The following is a 17520-nucleotide window of genomic DNA, read 5'->3' on the forward strand; positions in this document are numbered from 1 at the left end:
TGATTATGGATGTAATAGTGCCAAGGGAATAAAGGACACATGTCTCACAGCCTATGACCTATATTAAATGTTGCAACACATGTGGTTTGGTTAAGTTTGCCACAAGTTGTTTATACATCTTTATTGAGTTAGAGTATTTTGGATTCTCTTGCAGGAGAGGAGAGAAGACTTTCTTATTTCACACTTTATTGTGTTTTATGGGCAAAAAGGCCAAACATTATGAGTTGTAAACTGTTTTGTTACTGGCCCCAATTTTGCTGTCAGTGGGTTGGTATCTAATATCAGATCGGCTTACTATTGTACTGAAAGTAATTTTAATTACTCTACATTTGTTTGGTGCTCACTTTCTCAAGAACTGTAGATGGGCAAGCTACTTGAGTTCACTGTTGTTCATTTTTTTATTTTTCTAAATTGTTGAAGAATTTTGCTGTGTTTAATAAATGTTTATAGCTATAACAAGCTCACATCTGCACAACCTCCAGGCCAGACCCCACTCCATTCAAGCCCTACACTACAGTGGTATTGGTGAATCAACTCTTGGCTGCAGCTTGTCCTCTGAACTAGGGGGAACTCTGTCTTCATGCACAAGATACTTTAACCTCATGAGTTATCAATCACTTGACCTTCTCCTCCTCATTTTAACACACATATCTTTTAGGGTAAAACATTACTCAAAGTGTTGTAGGAACATCTTTAAGAAATAGTTAACTTTTCGATCCACACTGTCTACCTTATAAATCTCTTATCAGCATCCTTCCCGCAATTTCTCTCTTAATTCTGTGACTGACTCACTTTTTATGATCCTGTGATACAGTATGTTTATTCTACGATACGAACCTAACATGTCAGTTTACTTTGTTGTTAACCTTTAATCGTTATCGTTAAAGAACAGAATGGCAATTGATTATACAGTTAAATCACTGCAATTTTTAAAAACAAAGTGCCAATGGCTGTTGTGCTATCTCCTTCAATCACCACAAGGAATTTTACTGTGGAATATAACTCAAAGTTGGACACCAACAACTCCAGTTACACTTTATCAACACTATCTGATAGAAAATCAACATTTATGTCTTCACAAACAACAATTCTCCAGTTAGGTCTGCGTCACCTTATTAAAATGATCTGTAACTGCTTTATGAAGCTTATGATATTTCCCAATGAAGGCCTGTAAACTGTCAGTACTATATAAGCTTGTGTGTTTTCCGATTCATTGTTGTGAACAACTATAAGAGTTACTGAACACAGTTTTATAAATCTAAAAGATCTGTGAATTACTCTACTTTTTTCATATTTATCCACCTGGTCCCTTTCCTCTTATTGGTTCTATAGCAATACAAAATTAGATTGCGTCTATCAAGATGAATTTTTTCATGTTTTAGTGCATTCCATGTGAGGTTTTTGTTTCATTGGCCCATTATTTCTTTTTTGTATGGGGATATTAGAAGTTTATCCTTTTATTAATGAGGTTTCTGATACTTAGATGATGTTTTCTTTAAAACCCATGACCTTGTCCAAGGTGCAATATTCTGGTTTGTTTGGTATCCCGGCCCGTGACAACGAAGACCCGCCAGACAGTATGGACATCAACGGTGGTTGCTAGGTGGTACTGCTGCAATTGCAGGGGCTGCAGTTGCTGATATGTGCTTCCATAGGCCATACCTGTCAAGCCAGCCTGTCAGGGCTTGCAACTACCCTTTAAAGCCAGCAGTGCAGCCACTCCATCCATCAGTTGTGATTTCTCTGTATTACCATATAGATCTTATTAACATTGTTATCTTGGTTCTGAACTCACTACATCTAAATATTTGACCTTAATTTGCTCTCTGAGTTTGTTATTCTGTCATGCTGTCTCCAATGTCTGTTGTTCTCTCAGGCCGTCCACCTGTTTTTCTTGGTCAACTCGCTGTTGACTCTCTCGGCCAGTTGGCCAGCCACCTGGACTTGTCTGATTCTGGTCGCTATAATTGGTGATGAGGATGGGATGGTCAGTGGCATTTCATGGACGCCAAGATCATGCAACTTGTGGACCATCAACAGCAACACCAGCAGCTGCTTTCACAACAGCAGTTGTACAGCAATTTCAGCAACAGCAATAGCAATTCCAACAACTTTTGTCAGATTGCTTACTGGTTTAGGGTCCCCAACCAATCCAAGCTGTGGTCACTTCCCAGTTGGAGTAATGCCCACCCACGTTTCCCCATGTAAAAGAGGATTGGGGTAATGTATTTGCAGTGGATGAAACAGCACTTCACCGCTATTCAGGTTTCACATGCCACTTGCAAACAATTGCTCTTCCTTTCTTGGACTTCTTGGGGGCGTTTTTCTTGGTAAAGAAGTTGGCTCCACTCTCGAATCTAGTTGTGCTTACATTCAAGGAGATGCATTTGTTGCTGTCCAATTATCATTCGCAATGATTCCAGTGATTGCATCATCCTCAAGTTCCATAAATACCGCAAGCTGCTTGGTTAGCTGCACCACTCACAGGTAATGGGTTTGCAAGGGTTGAATAGAAGCTGCAATTTCACTTGTACAAACCTAGCTTGCAAAACTTCGTATGCTCGTTCAATGATCCAAGAGCACTATAAGCTCCTGATCTGTAAGTTCACAATGCAGCTCTCAAACTGGACAGCCCTATGTTAGAGAATATTTCAAAAATCAAACAATCTTTTGAGATTGCACAGGTTGAATATATGTTGCAATTTCACTTGTACAATCCAAACTTGCAAAACTTCATATGCTGATTCAATGATCCACAATTTTGTAGTCAAATTGGCTCCTGCTGCAAGTTCACACTGCAGCCCTCAAACTGGAAAACCCTTCCTTAGAGGATATTTTTAAAATCACACCATCTTTTGCAATTGCACAGGCTGCAAAAAAAAGTCTCATGCTTTGATTTCAGGTAGCGGTGGTCCAGCCACTGCTTCAGGGGCAGTATTCTCATAAGTCTATTTCCCACCAGCGGTAGACTGATTATTGGTTTTAGTCATCTCTATGGCCTCTGAACAGCCTGTCACCCCCTATTGCAGTAGTGGGATCTCCTGTCATGCCCTGATTGCTTCATGGCACACTCCCATGGGGACTGTCCAGACTGCTTGGTGCACTGCACCTGTTGTTGGGAGAGATGGGCACCAGCACACTGTTTGTAATCAACCATCAGCATAGTTTGATGGATGACCCCCCCCCCCCCCCCCCCCATGCTTCATAGGACAGTGTATGAACTTCAGGCAGTTGTTTCTTGTGGTGATCCTTCCACCTCTAAGTTGTTTATCAACCTCATGATCACAACCCAGGATTTTCGCTTCCAGACAAATGCAGGAACTGTCTGACTGACCTCCACGTGTTTGTGCATCTTGGTTCCCCCTGACTTTGTCCCACTCTCTCATATGTTGGTCACCTATGGTGAAAGATCGGTTTTTCTCGGGAGTCAGTTCACAGTCAATGCTCTGTACAGAAAACCCTTACAGTTGATGACTGTGTTTCTTGTTGATAATCACCCAGCTGGAAACATTTTTGGTCTCAATGCCTTCTCGCTATTTTGGTTCTCCATCAGTGATGAGGTTTGGGTCGTCTCTGACACAGTTCCCTTCCAGGAGCTCGACGACCTCTCTATAGCCTTCATGCCTCTGTTTGAACCTGGCTTAGGGTGCCCCACAGAGTTCCACGCCTATATCTCTCTTACATCTGGGTGCTGTGTCTGTTTCTGCCAGATGCAACCTCTTCCTATCTCTCTATTGACAGCCATCAAGCAAGAACTTGATCATCTCTGCATGGATAGGGTAATTGAACCTGTCAAAACCAGTGCTTGGGCCACACCCCTGGTGGTGATCAATAAACCTAAAAATGATGATCAATGCTCAGGCACAAGCGAAAACCTAACCATGCTGCATCTGGAGGGCTTCCTCATGAAAGGTGCATATTTTTCCAAGACAGACTTTGATTATGTATATTTGCAGATCCCTCCGAATGAGGAATTTCAGCACATTATGGTCATCAACACTCCCTTTGACTTTTACAAGTACAAGTGCTTGCTCTTTGGGATGTCTTTTGCTCCAGCAATTTTCCAGAGATACCTGAAACAGTTAACTGGTCCACCCCTGTCCATGACAATAGGCCAGTGGAGCTCCTCCAGTCCACTTCTTGTTCTCTCACAACTCGCTGTCAACACTCTCAGCCAGTCGTCCAGCAAGTACTTGTTCCGCAGTCATTGCCAGACTTGTACAATTCTGGTCACTATAGTTTGCTTGTAGTGTTTCAAGTAAAACAACCTTTATACTGAAGCTCTTTCTTTAGGGTGAATTTACAATAAAAATTCTTGCGAAAACATTGGAAATCATTATGATGGGATGCAAATTGCTTTGATCAGTCTGGATACATTTGGTAATAAGCCATGCCTCTTACTAGTACCATTAAAATGCAAACCATTTCATGAATGATGCAACCAGGAGAAGGATGACGCATCAGTCACATCAATGTGAGAGTGTCCCCTTTTTCTGAGCAATATTCAAAGCTCTGAATCAACAAATTCAACAGCCTGCTTCATCAAGAGCTTACCACAACATTCGAAGAGTGACAAGATCTTCACACCAGCGTAAAGAGCGTTATCAGTTCCTAATCTCATCCTCAGATGAAGAATTCAAATTATGGTCCAAACTGTTGCCTGCATCGCTACTATCATAACAATCTTCTGCTCCAATTTACTTTATCAAAGAGCCAAAATCAGGAGTGACATTGCTGAACCCTACACTGAGCTTAAAAATACTAGGTACTTGGTAGTTATCTCCCCAAGAACTCTGTACCCATTTCTGACAACCCTCCTGGGACTACTACACAGCAAAAAGAAATTTTTTGTCTTCTTGTTATTTTTCTTTGTAGCCTCAGCTTGCATCTTATGTCCCATACTGTGTGGCTGTTTCTGAACTTGTTGAATTTTCTGTATCCTTTTGTCGAAGCAATGAAGCTATTGGAAATAGTTACTATCATCTTGGATGTGCAAAATCTCTTAGAACATTTCATTGATTCGAATGGTCTGACACTAATCAAATCTTCTAATCTACCCTTAAACTCACTGCTGCAATATGCAGCTTGCAATTATGTTAACTCTTCTTATACTACTGCCAAATCAGCTCACAGTTTAAAGATAAGGTGCTGTTTCTCCAATACTATCTAGTGTCATTGGCAATTAAAGCACCTCCAGAAATGGGTAGTATCTTCATCATTTATGTTGTATTACAATATCTGACATGAAAATAATGTTGACATTTCTCACACTGCTTGTTCTTGGTGATTCTGTGACAATTTGCACACTTGTCCAGTTTTCAGTGAAAGACAATGATTTAAGGATTTGTAAATCTGATCCTTTGATAAAACATTTTGTATATGAGAACGGTTCACAGAAAATTGTGTTATGTAATTTCAATGTAACTTTTAAGCTCAAGTACTTTGAGCAATGAAATTTAATTATGAGTAAAAATGAAAATTATTCACAAAGATAGCTTTGCTTACAAAATACAATTAAAATGAATTATCAAAGAAAAAGTTGATGCAATTTCTAAGAGCAAAGCTGCTGATCTAAAGAATCAAAAAATGGTTCAAATGTCTCTGAGCACTATGGGACTTAATATCTGAGGACATCAGTCCCCTAGACTTAGAACTACTTAAATCTAACTAACCTAAGGACATCACACACATCCATGCCAGAGGCAGGATTCGAACCTGCGACCATAGCAGCCGCGCGGTTCCAGACTGAAGTGCCTAGAACAGCTCGGCCATCACGGCCGACAATCTAAAGAACTGATAAATGAATATTATAGATAGATGAAAATGCTCACAGTGACAGAAACAAGGGTTACTTTAATTCACAGTCACTTCACAATCAAGATAAATCACAAATAATATTTCTGTTAAATTATGTACATCTAATAGTTTTGAGAACATTAAAGTGACACAAAACCAGTAAATCCATAAAAAAATTAACATTTTCATCAATTAAAAACTAAATCTTAGCCTCCGTTGATGATGTAATGTATTTCATCAGTGCAACAGGCATTTCACTGATATTTCTATAACTGAAGATGCACTGAGATTAAACTTTTGTGATCTCTATTGTGTTCATCAGTGTGTATGTAACAAGTGACTGAAATGGACAGTGTTACTGCACCTTGTGCCAGTTGCAAAGTAGATTGTATCATTTGCTTCCTGCAAGCAAAAGTAGTAAATGCCATTGAGATTGATTGTTAATTGTGTCATGTGTATGGGATGAGGTTATGAGTGGTATTGCAGGGGAGTCATACAGAATATTCCAGACAGGTCACAGATGTATGTGATGGAAGCGGTTGAGGAAGATAATCAGATATGACTGATGAATCTGTGCAACATGTTGATGAAATTTTGCATGCTTAACATTAGTTCAAAGTTGCCAAACGTTCTGAAAATAAATGTCAAGTTTCAAGGACAAGCCTTTTTAGCACTGTCACAGAGATGTTATTTAACAAAATTGAAAGAATGGATTCAACCTTGAGTTTCCTTCTACCCTATCATGTACAGGGAGGGGAAATTATGAGCAGAATTATGACTAGGGACAAGACAGGGTTACTATGCATGACTTCCGTAACTGAGGAACATTTCAAAGTGGATGCACACTCGTTCTCCTAAAAAAAAAAAAAAAAAAAAAAAAAAAAAAAAAAAAAAAAAAAAAAAAAAAAAAAAAAAAATTTTTTTACTGGGATCATAAAAGGATTTTGACAGCAGATTCCAAGAGAGTAGTGTGTGAGAATATTGAGAGATGACAGCTTCATTATGAGACTCTTAAGAAACATAAAAAGTCAATCCAAAACAAATGGCATGGGACAACTGCCAAAGGAATCATTCTTATTCACAACACACCCCATACTGCAAATTGAATGAAAGAAAAACTCAGACTTTTTGACTTCAAAATTTCTTAACATCCTCCCAACTGTTTGGACTTTCAACTTTTTCCCAAAAGGAAAGATTTGCTGCCTACTCAACACTTCACAACTGACAATGAGCTCATAGATGCTGTCAACAACTAGCTGGAGCACCAGACAGTGCCATTCTTTGATGAAGAGATAAAGAAGCAGGTGTCACAGTATGACAAATGTTTGACTTTGGGGGTAACTATGTGGAGAAGTAGTATGAGCATGTATACAAAAATTATCTACTTTTTCTTTTTTTAATATTGATCAGAGGATAAGTTATGAATAGCCCTTGTATTAAATTGTCTACTCTGAATAGTATTTCAATAACAAGAAAATTATCCTAGTGCAACAACTGTCAGATAAAATTACATCACCCATTTGCATGTTACATTTTCACTACAAAAATTTTAAAGAGGTGCTTCCTACCTTGTGGCAGATTACATAGTTACACAGTCTTTCATAGTATATCTGAATCATAATATGGATTCAAAAGAAGCTAAACTATCTAGGACACTATAGACCATATAAGTAATTAGAAGCGCCAGTAAATATAGCCTTGTTTTTCCTGCATATATGAGAGAGGATTGGAAAGTAATGCGCAGTAATTATTTTCTCATCTAGTACTGCAGCTGGAACGTTGAAACTTCATGATGATGTAGTTTGGAGTTTGTGTTACAGAGGGTATTTTGTTTTCATGTGCAGCTCTAGCGAGAGAAGCCTGAACTATAAAACAGACATGACACGCAAGTTACTGTCATCAACTTGTGAAGATCAGTGAAGTATAGTTCAATATTTGTGGGCCAAAGGATGTAAACTGAGTGAAATTCATAGTGACATGTGTAACATATATGGGGATGGCCATACGGACTGTAGCAATGTCTCCAGGTGGTGTGCATTCTTCCAAGACGGCCGCATGAACCTTAGTGATCGCCTCACTCCGGGTGGCCAGCAACAGCTGCAACCTCGTAGAATGTTGGAGCCACTGAGGCAGCAAGTTTGAATGAACATTTGTGCAACTGCGATTCTTATTGCAGCAGTTCAACATTTACTAAGGCGCAGTACAAGATATTGTTCATGATACATTGAAATTTCATAAAGTTAGTGCTTGCTGGGTGTCTAAGAACCTGACAGACAATCACAAAGGCCAGCAAATAATGACAAGCTTGGAGCACTAATCGTGTTCTTCTGCAGAAGGGTATGACTTTCTAAAAGGAATTGTCACCGGTGATGACTCATGGGCATACCATTACACACCCAATACCAAGCAGGCCTCTATGGAGTAGAAACATGCTGGTTCCTCAGTATGAACAGATTGCAAAGTGGCTCAATCTGCTAGAAAAGTGCTTATGACAGTGTTCTGGGATGTGCATGGTGTATTATTGGTGGACTTTGCTGAACACGGGACTATTGTGAATGCTGCAGTCTACATTAAAACTTTGGATAAGCTGTATGGTGCCCTTTGTGATAAATGCCACAACAATGAGGCTGATGGTATCAAGCTTCTTCATGACAATGCTCCTCCCCGTGTTGCTGCTCCTGTTCAAGAGAAAATCACCAAATTCGGGTGGGAGGTGCTCCAATATCCAAGATACAGTCTGGACCTTGCCCCATTGGACTTTCATGAAGAAATTCCTGGATGCCACTGCTTTGCAACAGACGCAGAAGTGAAACCAGCAGTCCACAGATGGCTACACTCCAACCAAACGGACTCCTATGAACAGGGCATACGGAAACTGGTACCACAACAGGAGAAATGTATTGAGAATGTTGGTGACTTCTATATAGAAAAGTAGGTAAGAGATGTAAGTTCATTTGTGATTTTTTTGCTTTGTTATCTATTTGACTTTTTGGTAATAAAATTATTGTGTGTTGCTTTCCAGCCTTTCCTCATATATATGGTACTTAATGGCACTGTGGCTAAGTGCCAAACTACGGGTTTAAAGATCTGGTATTTGATCCCAGTCTGCCACTTAACATTTCTTTGATCTATGGTAATATCTGTTAACACAAGAAAAGCTGGGTTGCACTGTGGGTCAGAGTCTGTGATAAACTGGCTGGGTATGTCAGTTCAGAGGTCAGAAGAAGGAAGGGTGTACAGCCTCCAGTAGCAGCATGTCTACTAAAGCACAGTGGTGTTCATATCAGCATTAAGGTTGATGAAAGTTTTATTTTTTACAGCTGGGGTATTTAACCTTTTCAAAGAAGAACAAGCTGTTTTTAGAAGTGAATGTAGCACAATGAACTGAGTCATAAATGGAATTACAGAACAGAGGACGCACTTTACCTACGATTCAGAGATTGTGAGGAAGCTTTTAACGTAAACTCAAGATAATCTGTACTAACATAGCTTGAGAAATAAAGCACTGATAAAATCTATGTTAGTATACTGAAGGACATATATATGGATGCTATAACTTCCATCAGGAAAGAAGGATATTCAGAACTGAAACAGAAGTCATGTAAGCAGATTGTATAGGATCAATGCTATTCTTCCCATCCTTTGGTATCTCCAGATACTTACACTGTGGAAAGGGAGGAGAAATGCATTTCAAGTGTTTCCTAATCACATTTGTTTTGCTGATGATATTGTACTGTTTTCCTCTAGTACATATGACTAAATATGATTAATGACAGCAGTTAATGGAATAAGTTTGTGAGTATGCCTGAAAGCCAGTTTTAATAAGATTAAAATAATATAAAACCAGCATACTGAAATTGTACAAATATACAATAAATTTATAGAACCAGATGATGAGGTTTTGTGTTTAGGACAACTGAAAACAAAAAAACTGTTTTATTATTGTTATATATTTCAGTCTCAACTCACACAAGTAGTACCAGTTATAACTTATTGTCAAGTCATCATCAGATCATTTGAATCTCTTTGAATTCGTCAAAGAGGTACTACATAACATACTCTGATCATCTGATCAAAATTGATTATGATCCCACTTGTGTGATTTGAGGCTGAAATGTATAATAATAATAATAATAATAATAATAATAATAATAATTACAACCCAGTCACTGTGTTTCCCTAGGCAGTGTTCTAGTCTATGTACCATCTGACTTGTCAGTAAAAGAGATACAGGTGAGTAAACACGCCTTAGAATGCTGTTGGTAAACAAAAGAAAGTTTTCAAAACTAAGCTTCTTGTATGTCCAAAAAAGATTGTTTATAATCAGTGTGTATAAAGTAATGAGAAATAGTCTGTGCAAAAACCTTCCAAAACTATGTGTTTCTGAGACAAAAACTGAGAGCCAGGAAAACTGATAGATCAGGTAATAAACTAGAAAGGAATACATAACTATGATTGTCATAAAAATGAAATTGAGGTGGAAAGGGCATTTATAGTGTAATAGTATCATTTCCTCCTCTCTATCTGATTTATGTATGATACATGCGAAGGAAGACCATCAATAGTCTCTGCATATGTATTACTTCTTCTTCTTCTTTTTTTACTCTAGAGACAGACAGGTATAATGAATACTGGTGGCTCCAGTCAGCCACCAATGTTCAGAATCTCAGTTTCATTGAACTAACACTTGGCAACAAATGGCTGCACTTTGAGATCCTCACCATCTGACAGCATCTTATGCAGGTCTTTTCACATCACTTATATTAAACAATGTATTGTATAAGTTGCATTCAACATACCCACCTGTGTGCTACACAACAATGTCAACAAAAACTAATTGTTATAATTATGTACATCTTTTTTTTTTTTTAAAAAAAAAAACAAATGTCAAACAATACTGCCCCTTACCAGAAAACTGAAAAACAGCTCCCAAAATTGAGTCAAAAATACTTCCAGCTAATCCAGCAAAAGCCCCTGCAGCAATTAGTGGCAGCTGAGAGGGACTCTTTTCCAGGATGCTTGGATCCACTGTGTACAAGACAGTAAAGTAGTAGGCTATGCCAATAACAGTCCCACCGAGCAGACTACACACAAGTCCAGCAATTGTAATGCCTCCATTGGTACCTGGAAATAGAACAATAATTGTTTTCAAAGTAGCATGTCAAAGTTTCAAGTAATATACATATTAAAAATGGCTAGTTATTATCAAAATCCAATAACTAAATGTTTTTATTTCTTTGCACAATACAATACATTTTAATCACAAAATGAATCATTTTTGTTGCCTAGACAATTAATGTGCTCAGTCATGTACCCCCCCCCCCCCCCCCTCTCTCTCTCTCTCTCTCTCTCTCTCTCTCTCTCTCTCTCTCCCCCCCCCCCCCCCCCCTACATTGTCCTGGTTGGCTACATCAACCCAGCACTGGAATAATGTGGTAAATTAACTTGACAGTTTTATAATTACCACAGTAGTTGACGCTGCTGGACATTAACAGAATATGCTTGCAGTGCCATATCACATCAATAACAGAACCAAAGTCCCTGAAGGTGAAGCCATAATTGCTTTTAAATCAATTGCAAATAAATGAAAACAACAACTGAATGGTAGAAAAGTAGTAAAACAACAGCCTTTGTTCTCCATAACAAAATAATGTGACAGTGTTGTGTTGGGTGAAGAGTGTCAGAAGGACAAGGAGGGGAGATTACACAGGGGCGGGGGAAGGGAGAGTGATGGCTGCCAGGGAGAGACAGCAAGGAAATAGTACAGAAAGTGGGAATAGTTGACCCTGCCCAGGCAGAGACTCGGCAAATTGCCTGTGGCACATGATGAAATGAGCATGTGGATGATGGAGGCGGTTGAGGGAATATTGTGGGTTTAGATTCATTAAATGAAATGGCAGGAATTGTAGATGAGTGTGAGATAGACTCTAGTGCAGATCGAAGCCAGGGGGATAGTGGGATCAAATGATGTGTCGTAATAAAGATTCCTATCTTTGTAATTCAGAGAAGCTGCTACTCAGGACAAAGTTCTAGATGGCACAGCATTTGTATTAGCCTTTAAAGTCAAGCATGTTGTGTTCAGTGGCAGGTTCTGCCAGTGGGTGGTTAATGTACTGAGGATGCAATTAATGAGGCGAAAAAGCTAGTAGGCGCTGCAGACACAAAATATGTAATAGGATACAATGATAGGGATATCTGAGATATTTGATAACTTACTGTTTCCTCCATTCTTTTGACGAATAAGGGGAAACAGGCTGCCTAAGAATGTTATACTACTGCCTCCTGGTTTACTGCAAATACTGATACGTGCTGCACTCAGGGCTTTGTGTGCAGTCCTGAATTCTGGGACATTAACTTAGAACTAAATCTCAATAGATTAAAAAGCAGTCAGGAATTGTTAGGAGTTGTTGCATATGCTGATGTTTTGTTACTTTTACTGCACATGGACAGTTGAGACTCACTAGAAAATAAGTGTGACAAACTCAACGGGGTCTTGCACAACTGGTGCTCGTAAATGTGACTGCAGGCACCACCACAAAAATCAACATGTACTTTACTTAAAGGAAGACTTATTAGGGATCCATCAAGTAAAACCTCAGAAGTTCCATAAAATTTCGAACAGTTGTATGATGGAGTTGGTAGGTGGCACTAGTGTTCTTTGAGGTTCAGGAAGTGACCAACAGAGTGATGCTGCAATGCAAGAGAAGGCAGCAGCATCTACAAAGAGATGGCTGCCCCTTGTCAGCCTTCACTGTGACTGAGCAGCAATCTGTGATGCATTTCTTGTGTAGTGAAGGTGTCAAACCAATCAAAATTCATCACAGAATGACAGCTCAGTTCGGTGATTTGTGTTTGTCGTTGTAGAAAGTGTGCGAGTGATGTAGGAAGTTTAAAAGTGGCGTAACTTCTGTGAAAGGTACCCCAAGACCAGAGCAGGCTCACCACATAGCAACGGACTAGAACATTGTGTTAGTGGAGGAGCTTGTAAAGGAAAACAGACACGTAACTCTGAATGAAATACCACAAGTCTGAAGATTAGTACTGGTTCAGTGCAGAATATTGTTCACAATGTACTGTGCTTCAATAATGTGTCTGTAAGATGGGTGCCACATCAGTTGACTGCAGACCTGAATGACTGTCGCATCGATATCTGTGAACTTTTGCATCATTTGCATGTCGAAGGTGATGCATTTCTGGGAAAAGTTGTTAAAGGGAATGAGACTTGGGTCCACTACCACCACCAGAAATGAAAAGGTCAAGCAAGGAATGGCACCACAGCTCATCACTGAAACCAAAAAAATTCTGCACTCAACCATCTGTAGGAAACTTCACATTCATTCTCTTCTGGAATGCAAATGGAGTAACTTTGGAATATTACATAAATAGGGGAGTGATGGTAACCAGTACTTCTTATTCAGACATGCTGAAAAATCAAATTTGCCCTGCAATCAGGGGTAAACAATGAGGACCTCTGACTTCAGGAGAATTATTACAGCATGACAATGCCCGACCGCATACAGCCCATAAGACAGTTGAGACTATTCAGGAAATTAAATGTGAATGTCTGGTACATCCACCTCATTCACCAGACCTCTCTCTCACAGTGACTTTCATCTGTTTGTCACACTTAAAGAAGCAATGGGAGGTAGGCACTTCAGAAGTGCAGATGAGGTGAGAACTGCCGTGCATGACTGGCTGCACACACAACCAAACGAATTCTTTCATTGTGGTATCTATGAGCTTCTGAAACAGTAGAATATGTGCATTTAACACCAGGCAGACAACGACAAAAAATGACACATAAGTTTTTTGTTCGTTGTTACAATTAAAAATATTATAACACTTTTAAGGGTTTCATTGAACTCACCCTCATAAATCAGGAGGTAATTCAAAGGCATTCTGACAACAGCTCTTTTGGTGTGCATCTGGACAGACAAGGGATATTCAATGCCTGTATAGAAATTGTAGCGAGGTGATGAAATTGTATAACGAATAAAATTATTAATATGGCTTAAAAGAGGTTTTGTTTGGCCCTGAATGTAATTAGACAGTACCATGAGTCTATCTTAACTACAGCTGTTGTCTATGATGCCAGTGTTTGGACCCACAGGTTACAACTGATCAAACCTCCTGCTGCAGTAAAAGTGCAATGAGGAATTCTGCTACATTGTTGCAGAGCCTTCAGCACCATGTTTACAGATGTCCTAACCATATTAATGAGCATATGTGCCCTCATCCTACAAGTAAGGAAAATGCTGCCTTCTATTGGCTGACAAAGGAAGAATATCAAAAAAAATACATGGAATCATCAAGAGAATCAGCAATAAACTCAACAGTAATAAAGAATCAGACATAGGAAGGAGAACATTTCAGTTTCTTCCTGATATTATGACACATACCCAGTCAAGTAGGGAACTAGTCCACTACCTTCCCCGACATGGGACATGTCCTACATATCTGTATAGAAAAGGTTAAAGAGCAATGACCACCTGTGACATTGGAGAAAGTGGCACATCAGATCATGTCCAATGGGAATGTCCCCTAGTTGAAGATACATCACGGACTGCTAGGCAGGCTTCAAGAGGTGAAGCTGTTTATGACATAATTAGAATAAAAAAGGGTATTGAAGCCTTACAGGCTTTGAGAAGTGAAACTGTGTATGACATAATTAGAATAGAAAAGGATCTTGTTCCTTAAATTTGTAGCTCCATCTCAGAAAAAGCGAGGAGTAACTATAACCAACAGATACCATAGCAGAGATGATCCTAGTGAGTGTGAATAAATCCTGATAGCTCAACAATCACATGGCCCTGAAACGGAATGACTGAAGGGAGGTAGTTGACAAATGTACCCAAGAAGACCGAGAAAAATCACTGAAGTATAAATGATGCACTCCAAATCGTTGCTATTCCTTCTGGAGGCAACAAAATACTGCTGGGCCTGAGAGAGTGGCCAGTCTGGTAGGGAATGTAGAGAGAAACTAGATTCATTTTGGTGGTAGTAAACTGAATGTTTGTGTGTCCATGTCTGACTACAATAAAGAAAAATAGTGATCATATGGAATCATAGCAGGAATATTAGTGTTAGTGTTAGTGTTAGTAACAGCAAAATAATTTTCAGTAGTAGTAACATTTGCTGAAGAAAAGGGAAAAAATAAACCTAGATGGTGGTAGAAGTATTAGTGACCCCCTTTACTTTTTTAAGTGTATTAGCTATAGAGCTTGTTATTGTGGCAGCAGTAATGCTGTTGTAACAGTAGTAACAGCAGGAGGTATAGTGACAACTGTAAATTAGTCAAGATAATTTGAAATAATGAAAATTTATGTCTCTCTTTCTCTCACAGCAAAGGAGGACCTGACTGAGGGTGGAGAGAGATCCTGCAGGAAAACTGTAGACAGCCATCTAAATGTTACAGTGATAAAAGTAAAGAGAAATTAAGATAAGCAAGATATTATATACAATGTAAACAGATCAGCAGAGGTCACTGATTTTTATGACAGTCAGTTGATAATCATGTCTAGATAAAAGGCTGTGCAGATGTTACAGCAGCGTTAGTATACGACATGACTGCTTTCACAGGTTGGTATGCTATGGCTGCGGCAGCAAGGAAGAAAAGGAGAAAGGAAGATAAAGATTTAATGTTCTATTGACTAAGAGATCATGAAATGGAGCACATGTTTGAATAGGGGAAGGATGAGGAAGGCTCTTCCAAAGGAACCATCCAGGTATTCACATTAAGAAATTCAGAGAAACTGTGGGAAACCTAAATCTTGATGGCCAGAAACAAATTTTAACTGCTGTCCTCACGAATACGAGCCCAGTGTCTTACCATTGCACCATCTCTCTCAGTGGTTGTGACAGAATTGGAATACGACATGCTTGGGTGAGTGTGTAGGTGTATAGGAACCGTTGACTCCAATGCCACAACCTCAGCTCTTATACTCATAATCAAGTTCATTATAAGCCACAACTTCTTCTACTTCCAGGGGGAGATTTATAAATAAATCTGTGGTTTTATGATGGACATCTGCTTGTCACCCTCATATGCCAATCAGTTTATGATATATTTATATGAAACTTCCCTAATGATTGGTTCAGGTTCATTGATTGCACGTACATAGTTTGGACCCAACCCCGTACAGCCCCTACAGATGTCTGTGGAAGGAAACTAAGCACTGCCTGGAATGCAGTACTGGCAGCATTAAATTAAAACAGGAGAAACAAGAAATTGGGACTTTGGCAATGTAGAAAGATAATCCAGCTTTTAACCTTTGAAGCATGCAGAAGCACAGTCATAGCCCACCATGCACACTCAGAACGTCTCTCTTCAGCTTCCAGCATGGGTACACCATGAGCCCAATTCTCCCCAACTGTGAGCGCCTCTCCATGCACGTGTAATTCCTGCTCCTAGCCCTGATAAATTATGACACGTCTGCACGAGTATCAACAGTCGTGTCTCGCAGCAGTTACAGCAAATAGTAACACCTGAAAATGGTGAACAGTTGTTCTGATGAAATATTGCAGAACTTGCACAATGTTATCTGGCAGCAAACACAGCAAGTGTATTTGTAATAGGTTATCTGACTCTTCTTGGAAGGTAGTCTCAGAGTTCTCTGGAAGGATCAGCCAACTCAAATGAAACATAGAGTTCAGAGCACTTTGCTGGAAAATGATGAAAACCGGGAACTGTAAAACTCAAGCCTCTTCTTTTTCATGGGTGTTATGTGGTTTGAAATTTACACAAATTACCAGTGCAGGGGAGTTGGAAAATCGAAGTCACACAGATTCGTACAAAGGCCAATATCAAGTTTGGATTCGGTGGTAGAATATTTGAAAATGGATTATACAAATACCTTTCATGAGATATACTGCTGTGACGTAACCACAGAGGGCTGTGGCACATAATGTTGCATCAGCAAGCATAAACAGTGACCACAATTTTGAGACAATGAAAACAGTTAGCAAAACGTCGTATTGGAAGACATCAAAAGGAGATACAATGGCATTTAATTAACACCCCCCCCCCCCCCCCAGAAAAAAAAACAACACACACACAAACATAGCCTATATTCGAATGGCGCACACACACAGCCAGTCCTCAAATGATGAAATTGCTTTGAACATATCTCCCTGCAACAGCTCCAGGCAACTCTAAATGTGCTAACTTTTGTCTTCGTCACTCTGTGTCTGTTCACATGAGTCTCGCACAAACACACATGCTCCCCTGACTATCCATTTTTGTACATACTGAGTACTGCAAATAAAATGTTATAGATAGCCTTTTAATGCAAGAGAAGGAAAAGCACCCTCAAACCCATTCTCCTTTATGAGGGTGTGTGTGGAGGCAAGTCATTAGTGCTCGATACCATAAATCAGCAGTGTTTCACAGTTCTCAGTCATTGTCACTATTATGGATGAACCTAGCCCCTTCATTGCTTTATACAAATATGACTTTGGTGCTCTTGTTAAGTTTGGTTAATGGGACTTTGAGAGCATTGTGAATGGCCACATGTTAGTCTGACTCATGGTTTAATCTCACAGAAATACTGAAGCATATGAACTGATGAATGCCTCTTTCCATACAGCAAAAACCTGCTTGGAAAATTCCAAGATTCTATGACTATTCTTCACACTCTTAAATATTATACAGGTAAAGATCTTTAAACCAACAAGGTTCCACAGAGGTGTGTATGTAGTCATTTATTTATTTATCGGTCCAAGAAT

General features: G+C 39.3%; 1 protein-coding gene across 4 annotated transcripts in view; it reads right to left on the bottom strand.

Annotated features, from left to right (window-relative positions):
• Positions 1-17520, bottom strand: part of LOC124789399 (transmembrane protein 19) — a 106620-nt gene that overhangs the window by 59843 nt on the left and 29257 nt on the right. For all 4 annotated transcript variants that reach the window (XM_047256736.1, XM_047256734.1, XM_047256737.1 and 1 more), the window contains exon 6: positions 10705-10920. In XM_047256736.1, coding sequence (XP_047112692.1) covers positions 10705-10920 — 216 coding nt within the window. The remainder of the gene's footprint in view (positions 1-10704; positions 10921-17520) is intronic.

The sequence above is a fragment of the Schistocerca piceifrons genome, chromosome 3 (genome assembly GCF_021461385.2).
Source record: "Schistocerca piceifrons isolate TAMUIC-IGC-003096 chromosome 3, iqSchPice1.1, whole genome shotgun sequence".
Taxonomy (NCBI): Eukaryota; Metazoa; Arthropoda; class Insecta; order Orthoptera; family Acrididae; genus Schistocerca; species Schistocerca piceifrons.